Source organism: Alligator mississippiensis, chromosome 3, assembly GCF_030867095.1.
Source record: "Alligator mississippiensis isolate rAllMis1 chromosome 3, rAllMis1, whole genome shotgun sequence".
Taxonomy (NCBI): Eukaryota; Metazoa; Chordata; order Crocodylia; family Alligatoridae; genus Alligator; species Alligator mississippiensis.
Genome location: NC_081826.1, coordinates 127,629,239 through 127,641,345, shown reverse-complemented (window position 1 = coordinate 127,641,345; position 12,107 = coordinate 127,629,239). Strand labels below are relative to the sequence as shown.

General features: G+C 53.5%; 1 protein-coding gene across 6 annotated transcripts in view; it reads right to left on the bottom strand.

Moving 5' to 3' along the window:
• KIF13A (kinesin family member 13A) overlaps nt 1–2,983 on the bottom strand; it is a 188,375-nt gene extending 185,392 nt beyond the window's left edge. For 4 of the 6 annotated variants that reach the window (XM_006269194.4, XM_019498469.2, XM_019498467.2 and 1 more), the window contains exons 1-2: nt 2,600–2,983; nt 1,013–1,106 (exon numbers count right to left, since the gene is read on the bottom strand). In XM_006269194.4, the coding sequence (XP_006269256.2) occupies nt 1,013–1,106; nt 2,600–2,654 (149 nt within the window). In that variant the 5' untranslated portion in view covers nt 2,655–2,983. Of the gene's footprint in view, nt 1–1,012; nt 1,107–1,905; nt 2,091–2,599 lie in introns of those variants that run through there. The other 2 variants (XM_019498470.2, XM_059724392.1) reach the window with 2 other exon arrangements.
• Nucleotides 2,984–12,107: the final 9,124 nt, after the last annotated feature.

Below are 12,107 nucleotides of genomic sequence, written 5' to 3'. Positions count from 1 at the left end.
CGACCACTGCTTTACACAGATTTCAAAGCCAAGCCAAGCCAAAAAACAAAAAGCATCTACAGTTATTGGATAGGGGGGATAAAGTTACAAGACAATACCCATAAGCTATATCTACCCAAATTTCTGCTCTTAACTAAAAATATTTTTTGGAGCAACAAGTACAGTCAACAAGTAATTGAAAAGATCAGCACACAATGCAACTCTTGCTCTCACTTCCCCACTTTTTTTTTGCCCTATTTTGGGGGCGTGGGGAAGTCTTTCCTGTTCCGATCTATTTTTAGTTTGGTGCACTGGTATTTTGGACCATTTCCAAAAGTAGTCTTTATAGGGGCTTCACAACTAATGCCAACTTTCCCATTTATTTTAGCACACTCCTCTAGTACTTCATAGAGCAGCACAGCATTAACAAGGGATCCAGCAGTTCCAACATTTCAAATGCAACTATGCTGCAACCTAGGAAATACAGTCTTTAAAAAAAACAAAACCCAAAAAACAACCCCTAGCATCTGCAAAATTCAGAGCACTCTTCTGCTTTCGTAAATCAAACCTGAAGGTTACGGCAGCTCATTAACAGTGTCCCTATGACAGAAAGGGCCAAAACTATTACCAACAATCATAGCTGACCAATCATCTACCTTATCTAATAGTCAACGAAACAATCAACTTTGAACAGTGAAGTCTACAAGTGATCGCCTTGCGTCCACACACATAATACCAATGCTCCTAATTCCTCCGAGGGTTCCTGGAACCAGAAACTTGGGGCCTAAATCCAATGTCTCACTGATGCAATTCCATTGAGAATAACCCTAGTTTACAATGCTGTGAGCAAAAGAGCATCAGACTCCTTTCTAGCCAGTCGCAACGGCCTCCAAAAGAGACCCAGAGTGATTTGAGAAACTGCTGCTCCTTTAACAAAAGTGCTCAAACAATTCAAGGTCCTAACCCACTGCTTCATCCAAGCTAGGCAGGGTCAGACATAGGCCGGGGGAAGCAATCTCTTTTGTGTTTTTACCTGTTTTCTCCCTGTTTGGTGTTGGAAGGCGGAGGGTGCAGCACAGTCTGATTCCCTTCCATCTCCACAATACACTTGGTATTCAAGTCCAGCTCTGGAAGAGAGCAGGACAGAAAGGGTTTTACCCACTGTCTGAGAAACCTCCACCTGGCCCCATGCACAAAAGGGGGGACACACACTCTCTCCACAAGGATTTCTGCATACCCTGCCCCTACACAGAGGGGGACAGCGCCACACAAAGTTTCTCCACAACCCTCTTCCCCCAGGCTTCTTCACACCCTTCCCCTGCACAGCACAGCTCCCTCCCCACAATGTGCCTTCTTTACATGGTCACCCTGCAAAGGACAGCCTGCCTCCCCCCTACCCCCAGGGGTTCTCCACATCCTCCCCACTTCCCCATGCACAGAAGGGGACCCCCACACACAAACCCACACTCCAAAGGGCTTCTCTGCATCCTCCCTCTGCCCCCAGGCACAGGAGGGAACACACACTACACACATACACCCCTGCAAATCCCCACACACACCACAAGGGCTTCTCCATATCTTAACCTTACCTCCAAACACAGAAGGGGACATCCCTCCCCCACAACACACAGGGCTTCTCCACATCCTCCCCCTGCTTTCATGCACAGAAGGATACACCCACAAATGCATACACGTGCACATTCACAGGGCTTCTCCACATCCTCCCTTTACCCCAATGCATAGAAAGGGACACTCCCCGTGCACATGTGCATGCATGCACGCACGTCCCCCAGGGCTTCACCACATCCTCCCCTCACCCCCATATAGAGATGGGAACACCCCCGCACACACAAATATATACACACATGCACATGCCTAGAGCTTCTCCACATCTCCTTATTTCCATGCAAAAGGAGACATACATACCTACATCAGCATGCACACATGTACACAGAGCTGTCCCGGGTGGGGGGTGGCAATTGGGGCATCTGTCCCAAGCCTTGTGCTTTGGGGGGCCCCATGGACAGTGCTGTACAGGCCCAGCCACAGCCACCGTGTGCCACCAGCTCTGTTGCAGCAAACCGCCAGCTCCATGCTCTGGCCGCTCGCCACCCGTCCCCCCACCCTACTTACATGCCCTGGACTTCACACACCCCTAAGGGATGGCTCTGCACATACACACACCCCCAGCTTCTCCACATCCTCCCTCTGCTCATACACAGAAAAGAACAAGCCCATTAACGCACCCACCTTTCTCCACATCCTCCTCTTACCCCTATGCAAAGCAGTGGACAACCCCAGGACACACACAGATGCACAGGTTGTCCATGTCCTCCCTTTGCACAGAAGAGGACACACGCGGTCACTCACTCCCCCTCCCCCCCCAGCGGGTTCTCCACATCCCCCCTTCCTCCCGTGCACAGCAGAGAGCACCCCCACACTCCCTGCCCCCCTTCTTCAACCCTTACCCCATGCCCAGCAGGGCGCGCACACGTCCCCCGACGGCACCCCACCCCGCAGAGAGCCCGCAGGGGACCCATGGCCGTCGAGGGAGGACAGGACTCCGCGCTGCCCCCGGCCCGGCGCCCAGGAGGGGGGTAGGGCGGGGGTTGGTGCTCACCTCGGCGGTTCATGGGCCGGACCCTGACGGCCACCTTCACCTTGGTGTCCGCCATGGCCAGGCGGGTGGGCGGCGGCGAGGAGGACGGTCAGCGCCTCAGCGGCCGGGGCTGCCGGGCCATGCCGGGTGGCTGGGCGAAACGGCGCCAGTGATGGGGCAGCCCCGGCCGCCCCCGCCTCCTCCCCTCGCCCTCAGGCCGCGCCCGGCCCCCGCCTCGCCTGCTCAGCGGCACCCGCCGCCATCTTGCGGCCGCGCCGGCCCCGCGCCCAAACCTCAGCCCTGGAAGACTGGACTGGGGCGGGGGGGGGGAAGACGGGGTACGGACGCCTCCGGAGAGAGCCGAGTGTCTTCGGGAACCGAGCGAGGGCCGGGGCGGGGCCGCGGGGCCCCGCCCAGCGGGCACCACCTCGCCCCACCCACAGCAGGCGTCTCCGCCTCCCGAGCATGCGCAAACCGCCCCCCCGGCTCCCCACACCTGGTGCGGATATCTCTGAGCATGCGCAAACTAGCCTCGCCCATCCCCAGGTGCGGATGACTGAGCATGCGCACACTGCCCCTCCTCCCCTCGTGCGGATGTTTGCGCAAGTGCGGTTGGCCCGTCACGTGTTTGCGTCGCACTTCGTCCCGTGTCACGTGCTCAGAGCTGGGCTCTGGAGGGCAGTGAGGAGGGTGGGCAATGGGGAAGGGGTAGAGCAGGGTTAGTTTAAAGCAGGAAGATTAAGGAGGGGTGGGCTGAGGTGTGGTCTTTTGCAGCACACCTCTTGGCAGAAGGGCTGCAGAAGGATCTAGAAAGTTTAGCAACTGGGCAACTGAATGGTGGGTGAAATGCAAGGTAGCTAAGGATCAAGTGAAGCACCAGGGCAAAAAAAATAACCCAAACTATCCCTACACTGTGATGGGGGCTACGTGATGGGTTGCCACAGGGGAAAGATCTGGGAATCATGGTGAGCTACTGGCCAAAAACAACAGCTGACTACCCAGCAGCTATTAAAAGGCAAACAAAATGTTACGATTTAGTACAAAGGGAACTGAAAATAGAATAGAAGTGATTACTTCGGGGATCTGGGTCTCCTCTGTTTTAAAATCACAAATTCTTTGATAAAAACACCAAACTGCCACTGCCCACCCCTGCTGGTACCCTTTGCTCCCCCCATAGCCTCCCCCCACTGTTGTTTATGCTCCTCACTCCCACCCTGCAGCCCCCCAGCCCTGCCAGTGCCCTTCACTCACAACCAAGAGCCTCCTGCCGCTCCAGCCCTGCTGGAGGGGGCCCCTAGCTGCCAGGGCTACAGGGCCAGGAACCTGGGTCCACAGCCCCCTGCCTCCCACAGCAGCGTCAAAGTCCCAGTTGTCGCCTATAGCAGGCAGCGGCTGCTGCGGTGGAGTGGAGCGCGGAGCCCTGCTCTCCCTCCCATCTGGGTGTCATAGGTTCATAGATTGTAGAGTCAGAAGGGACCACAACAGAATATCATGTCTGACCCCCTGCCTCTGGCAGGAAATAGGACTGAGGCCAGATGACCCCAGCCAGGTGACTATCTAGCCTCCTCTTGAAGACTTCCAAGCTAAGTGATAGCACCACCTCTCTTGGAAGCCCATTCCAGATCCTGGCCACCCTTACTGTGAAAATGTTCTTCCTAATATCTAACCTAAATCCAATCTCAATTAGTTTACACCCATTATTCCTAGTCACTCCCTGGGGCGCCTTAGTAAACAGCTTCCCCTATTCCCCGTTGACCTCCCCTAATAAGTTTATAGGTGGCCACAAGATCTCCCCTCAGCCGTCTCTTGTAAAGGCTGAAGAGATTCAGCTCTCTCAGGCTTCCCTCGTAGGGTCTATCACAAAGGCCGCTAATCATGTGAGTGGCCCTCCTCTGACCCATCTCCAGATTCCCTGCGTCCCTCTTGAAGTGCGGCACCCAAAACTGGACACACTACTCCAGCTGCAGCCTGACCAGTGCCGCATAGAGGGGGAGCATCACCTCCTTTGATCTATTAGTCATGCACTTGCTAATGCACAACAAGGTGTGATTGGCCTTGTTGATGGCCTCGTTACACTGCCAGCTCATGTTCATCTTGGAGTCGATTATGACTCCAAGATCCCTTTCTGCCTCCGAGCTGCTGAGAAGGACACTCCCCAACATATAGGTGTGCTGGGGGTTCCTCCTTCCCAGGTGGAGTACCTTACATTTATCTTTATTAAATTGCATCCTATTTCTCTCTGCCCATTGATCCAACCTGTCCAGGTCAGCCTGAATCTGCTCCCTGCTCTCTGGTGTACTAACTTTGCCCCATAACTTGGTATCATCAGTGAACTTGGAGAGGTTGCTCTCCAAGCCCTCATCCAAATCGCTGATGAAGATATTGAATAATATCGGTCCAAGGACCGAACACTGCAGGACCCCACTGCCCACCTCCCTCCAAGCCGAGAAGAAACCATCCACCACCACTCTCTGGGTGTGGTCCCTAAGCCAGTTGGCCACCCACCTGACCGTGTAGGCATCCACTCCGCAGTCTGCTAGCTTCCCAATGAGGATAGGGTGCGAAACTGTGTCGAAGGCCTTCCTAAAGTCCAGGAAGATGACATCAGCCTCGGCTCCCACGTCCAGGCAGCGTGTGACCTGGTCATAGAAGGCTACAAGGTTTGTCAGGCTGGTTCCACCTGTGACAAACCCGTGCTGGTTTCCCCTCAGCATCGTTTCCCCTGCCGGGCCTGCACAAATGTGTTCTTTGATTTGTGCGGGCCGGGCCCCGATCCCGCCCTCATCGCCATGTGCGGCGGTGATTCCGATCCCATTCTGGCTGCCATGGGCGAGCCGGGGGCGAACCGGGGTCGTACCGGACCCGTACTCGTTGCACACAGGCTGTGGCCAGCAGCCCGGGCACATGGGGCTGGAGAGAACCGCGGGGTGGTTTAGCGCACGTGAGTTAGAATTAGTTACGGAGGCATAATGGTTGATTGAAAAGATTGTTTACTTACGCCCAAAGATGGTATTGGTGTAGGCTGGACAGGTTTCCAGGCACAGCTCCCGCTTGAATCCTCGTTGGAGGACTCTGACAAATCGATTGCTCCCACGGAGTTTGCTAGGCTCCGTGGGTCCGGTTAAATTGGGTTCGAAAAGTTTCCCCGGAGTTACTTAGGCTCCGCAGGTCCGAAGTTACAGGAAAGGGATACGTCTAGGATTGCGCTCGGCGACGGGGAGAGGCGAGAAGTGAAAGCTCCGTAGGCTCGGTTCTATTGCCTCTATTGCCTGCTTAGGGGAGGCGCGTCGGGTCCGCGAGGGTCCGCAGCGCTTGGAGATCTTCACACAGAATCTCTCTCGTCCTCCCTCCTCCGGCTTGGGCGGAAACTACCCAAGCCTTTTGTACGGCTAGCAAGCCAATCGCTAGCCGCCACGTGGGCCTATATTAGGAATGGGCCAATAATGTGGCGCGAATACGAATACAAATGGCAGGAACTTCTTTACAGCGTGCATCACTATGATGCAAAAGAGATGCACACTGCAAAGAAGCTATAATCTGGCGGGAAATCCCCCGTTGCACCAGAGTTCTCTCTTGCAGCAGAGAACTCTACCGTGCAAAGAAAGCGACAAATTGGAGGGAAATAATTTAGCGATGCCGAAGCGCACATACAAACAAAAAATCACAACTTTGGGTTGTGACATCCCCCCTTGCTGAGAGCATAGCTAAATTATGCCACACTCTTTCGAGCAATCTAGAAGTTTGTCGTGATCATCCAACGAGTAAACAAGCCATCAAGCAAATACACAAACATAAAATTCGCTGTCCTGGGATCAAGTTACATAACAATCAAGAAATAATAATCAACATAAACACAATCTGATTCATAACAAAATTGCACTATCAGGGCTTCAATGGGCATCGTGGCGAGGTCACACGTCTCCTCACTCTCCTCAGTGATGTCATCTCTCTTAAGGCTCCTCCTCGCCATACGCTCTGAATTCCGGATCTGTAAACAGAAAACTCTCAAAACAGATTAATGACCTATTTTAACAAACTTAAACAATTTTAAACGATTCCTATGGCTTAATTAGACGAGATCGTCGAAGATTCATCATCTGGTTCTTCCAAATACCGGAAACCTAACTCATAAGCTAATTGCCATTGGCCTGCATCCCCTAAAATCCGAAGCTGCCGCTTGTTAAGTCCAGAACGCTGTAGGAAAAATCCAAACATGTATCGCTCCTCTAGGTTTCTCGGTGGCAGTGGTGGGAGATCGGATCCACGTCATCTGGTGCCCTGAGGCCTAGTCAGGTGTTGACAGTCCCGATCATAAGACAATCTTGGCTCCATCAGGATACGCAGTCTCAGCAATTGACAAAGAAGATTACTCTTTAATCACATTTAAATTCCGTAGCCATAAGATCTAGCCATGAAATTATAGCCTCTTCAGATTCCATCTCAGATTCTTTATAACATTGTTGTAGATCTGTCCAAGCACGAATGCGACTAGTGATGACATCTCGCCCATCCGTTGCCGGGCCAACCGTGATTGCAGGGCAAGCTGTTTTTTCGGGAGTCAATGTTGTTAAAGGCTGAACTGCTGCCGCGGGGGTTACTGCTGCTATTGCTGCTTCAGGAAGGAGGGGTGGATGCTCTCCTCCGCTTAACTCTCTCCTTCATCGGCAGGAAGGCGTGGTCGGCCGAGATGCTGCTGCGTCACTAGGCGGGGTTGCCGGTGACGACGCTGTGTCGATGGGCGGAGTCGTTGACTGAACTCTTACGGATTCATTAGAAGCTCCACCCTTCTTTTCCTGTTCTTCCACGCGGTCTCCCTCTTGCTCGATGCCATCTTGGACAGGCGTTTCAGGCTCCTTTTTCTCAGCCGCTTCTTTGACCAATCAGATCGCCATCTGCAGCTGGGTTTTCAAACTTAAATTCCTCTGCATTAGATTCATTATAGTACAAATAGTTGCACTACCTTCTCCCCCCTTGTCGTACCGCAAGGCCATTCTTTCGTCCGCGGGGCATTCCTCCATCTCCAGATCTTCGCGGAGCTCGGATGGAAGCTCGCGACCCCGTAATGTAGACATTACCATACACGGAGAGAACGGGCTGATGGGCTCCGGTTCTTCACTCTCCCGAGCATATCGTAGGCATCGGGCACACTCCCGGGTGAAAGTCGGGTTCGTTTCGCCCGCCGGGTTCGGTTCGGCGAGGGACACAGTATCGAGGGGCCTAAACAGGACCCACTCATCTCTCATTATACACCCGAACGCCGCAGGGAGCAAGTACACTTCCCTTTCTCTCGGGGCTCCGTCTTCGGAGATTCCCTCTTCTCCCTCTAGTGACAAACGTCCGCTTACAAATCTTTCACCCGTTCCACCCGCCTGGTGGTAAGCGATATGGATCTCTAATTCTTCAAAGCTTTTCACTTGGCGTTGGTTATTGTGCCAAGGGCAATTCCTAACCAATTCTAACTCTAGCGTGTTCTCTCTTAGTTCCGTCTGAGTTGTTATGTGCGCATTCTCTCCCGATCCCAATCCCATCCTCGTCGCCATGTGCAGGCCGGGCCCCGATCCCATTCCTCGTCGCCATGTGCGGTGGTGATTCTGATCCCATTCTGGCCACCATGGGCGAGCCGGGGGCGAACCGGGGTCGTACCGGACCCATCTTCGTTGCGCACGGGCTGTGGCCAGCAGCCCAGGCACGCGGGGCTGGAGAGAACCGCGGGGCAGTTTAGCGCACGCGAGTTAGAATTAGTTACAGAGGCGTAATGGTTGATTGAAAAGATTGTTTACTTACACCCAAAGATGGCATCGGTGTAGGCTGGACAGGTTTCCAGGCACAGCTCCCGCTTGAATCCTCGTTGGAGGACTCTGACAAATCGATTGCTCCCACGGAGTTTGCTAGGCTCCGCAGGTCCGGTTAAGTTGGGTTCAAAAAGTTTCCCCGGAGTTACTTAGGCTCCGCAGGTCCGAAGTTACAGGAAAGGGATACGTCTAGGATTGCGCTCGGCGACGGGGAGAGGCGAGAAGTGAAAGCTCCGTAGGCTCGGTTCTATTGCCTCTATTGCCTGCTTAGGGGAGGCGCGTCGGGTCCGCGAGGGTCCGCAGTGCTTGGAGATCTTCACACAGAATCTCTCTCGTCCTCCCTCCTCTGGCTTGGGCGGAAACTACCCAAGCCTTTTGTACGGCTAGCAAGCCAATCGCTAGCCGCCACGTGTGCCTATATTAGGAATGGGCCAATAATGTGGCGCGAATCCGAATACAAATGGCAGGAACTTCTTTACAGCGTGCATCACTACGATGCAAAAGAGATGCACACTGCAAAGAAGCTATAATCTGGCGGGAAATCCCCCGTTGCACCAGAGTTCTCTCTAGCAGCAGAGAACTCTACCGTGCAAAGAAAGCGACAAATTGGCGGGAAATAATTTAGCGATGCCGAAGCATACACACAAACAAAAAATCACAACTTTGGGTTGTGACATGATTATTTTCTCTAGCATTTTCCCAGGAAAAGAGGTAAGACTGACTGGTCTAAAGTTGCCCGGCTCATCCCTTCTCCCTTTCTTGAAAATGGGCACCACGTTGGCCCTTCTCAAGTCCTTAGGGACCTGGCTGGAGCACCAGGAGTGCTCGAACAGCTGTGCCAGCGGCTCAGCTATGACACTGGCCAATTCTTTCAGCAGCCATGGATGGAGGTCATCTGGGCCTGCTGACTTGTACCCATCCAGCTCCTCCAGGAGCTCCTTAACTATTTCAGAACTAACTGTAGGCGGACTGGTGCCATGTGGACATCCGTCAGTGATCGAGGTGGGGGAATTGGCTTGGTCGGTACATAGAAATACTGAAGCGAAGAACTCATTGAAGAGCTCTGCTTTTTTCCCCGCGTCAACCACCAACTGTCCTGATTTGTCCTGCAGGGGCCCTGTGTTGCTCTGAGCTTTCCTTTTGCCCGCTATATACCTGAAGAAGGACTTTTTATTGTCCTTGATTGTTGAAGCCAGCCTGAGCTCAAGCCCTGCCTTGGCCTGTCTAACTAATTCCCTGCAATAGTGCGCCAGGGAGATATATTCCTCCTCGGTGGCTGCTCCCTGCTTCCATTGCCTATACATCTCTTTCTTTGCCCCCAGACTCTCCTGGAGTTCCCTGTTCAGCCAAGGGGGCTTTTTTGCCCCCTTACCTCCCTTCCTACGTAATGGGATAGACTCCTTTTGAGTCCTAAGGATCACTCCCTTGAGATACCTCCAGCCCTCCTTGACCCACATTTGCTCTGTTCCTGAGTTGCATCCCCTCACTAACTAGCCTTCTAAGCTTGCTAAAGTTGGCCCTTCTGAAGTCCAACACCTTAGCCCCACTAGTTACTTTACCCACCCTTCGCTGGATAGTGAACTCGACCAAGTGATGGTCACTATCTCCCAGGCTACCATGAACTCACATGTTCCCCACGAGATCATCCCCTGTTGCTAAGACCAGGTCAAGCAAGGCCTGGTGGGACTAGACACCACCTGGGTTAGGTGGCGGTCCTACACACAGTGTAAGAACCTCCATGAGCAGCTTGTTTTGGCTGTCTGCTCCTCCCAGCAGATATCTGGGTAGTTTAGCTCTCCCATGACCACCGCCTCCCTCGCCTATGTGGCATCTGCTAGCTGCCCAGAGAATACATCGTCTAGCTCTTGATCCTGTTGAGGAGGCCTGTAGTAGACCCCTACAACCAAGTCCTTTTCCCCTGGCCCTCCCTGGATCCTGATCCACAATGCCTCGGCGTTCCCCTCCTCCACCCCCGCCTTAATGGTGGAAGACATATACTGCTCCTTAACATAGAGTGCTACCCCCCACCTTTTGTCCCCCACTCTGTCGCATCTATACAACCTATACCCCTCAATGCCTACCGCCCAGTCGTGTGTAGAATCCCACCATGTTTTGGTTAGTTTGACTAGGTCATACTGGCTGGTAGCAAGCAAGAGTGTGAGCTCCTCTTGCTTGTTCCCCATACTCCTGGCATTTGTATAAAGATATTTTAGTCCCCCAAAAGGGGCTCTTGTGCCTTGATGGCGTGCGTTCCCTTTATTACTTACCTGGTGTGGTCTGGTGCCTTGTTTATGGCTTACTGACCCCTTAATACTTACCTGGTGCGATCTGGCATCTTGTTTGTGGTTTACCAACCCTGGGCTCTCTTCAACCACTGCTTCCCCAACCCCCGTCGATCCTAGTTTAAAGCTCTTCGGAGGAGATGAGCCAACCTGTGGGCGAACAGATACTTACCTCTGGGAGAGAGATGAAGATTGTCATCCCCCAGGAAGCCTCCTCCCTGGAAGTGCTGGTCATGGCTGTAGAATCCGAAGCTCTCCTGAAGAGACCAACTCTGGAGCCACCAGTTGACTTGATGCGGGCACCCTGGCGTCTCTGGCTGCTGCCAACCGGAAGGATGGAAGAGAATACAACCTGTGCTCCAGTCTTCTTGAGACTGTCTCCCAGTTCACTGAAGTCCTTCATGATGTGGTCAGGGCTGGTCCTAGCCACATCGTTGGTTCCCACATGGATGAGGACCATGGGGTAGTAGTCAGAGGGCTTGATGAGAGCAGGAATCACCTCAGTGATGTCCCTGATCTTAGGTCCAGGCATGCAGGAGACTTCTCTCACCAAAGGATCTGGTCGACAGATCAGCCTCTCCTTGCCTCTCAGGATCGAGTCACCCACCACAATCACTTGGCATTTCTTCTTCTGCCTGGGCAGCGATCCCCCAGCCTGCCCAGTAGGGGCTACAGGGATCACCTCCTCTGCAGGAGAATGCTCCTCCTCTGTCTCCTCCACGGTTGTCAGGGGCCCCGTATCTGTTCCCCACATGCAATGGGGAAGCAGACGCTGGGCCCTGCCTCCTGGATCTAGAGGTAACTGTTCCCCACTCTCCTGCTGCAGGCTCCTCACGTGGAGTTTCACCCATGGGCATCTGGAGCTGTAAGGAATGGAAATACCCGTCAATTACAGCCTCATCATCCCTGATTCCCCTTAGCCTGCTCACTGCCTCCTGGAGTTCCCTCACCTGCTCCTCCAAGGCCATGAGTGGAGCCTGGGGGAGGGCTGCCTGTTGTGGGCTCAAGCTCCCCACCCTGCTGCCCTCTTCATGGCCTCTACAGCCCAGTGGGTGAGACATGGCACAGCAGGGCATGTCTGCTCCTCCACCATGCATTCCAGCCCTGGCCCCAAGTATCACTCAGGCTGGGCAGCAGCCCCAGCCCATTCCTGCCCAACTCCCTCCCTCCCTCACTATGGGGGCCTCATTCCTCCCCCCCAACTTACCTGCGGGATCTGCTCTTCAGGCTGCCTGGCAGCCACATGTGTGTGTGTACGTGAGCATATATGCATTGTGCCCCCTGCCAAACTCTGCCAGCCTGCAAGGGGAAGCCCACCATTTCCCATGTTTTTCCCCTTTAAAAGAGAAAATCCATGTTTTTCTCAAAATAAGAACATCCACATTTTACCGCATTTTTCCACGGTGAACGGAAAACCTGGATCCCTGATCATTATGCTCCTTTATTAACCTGTGG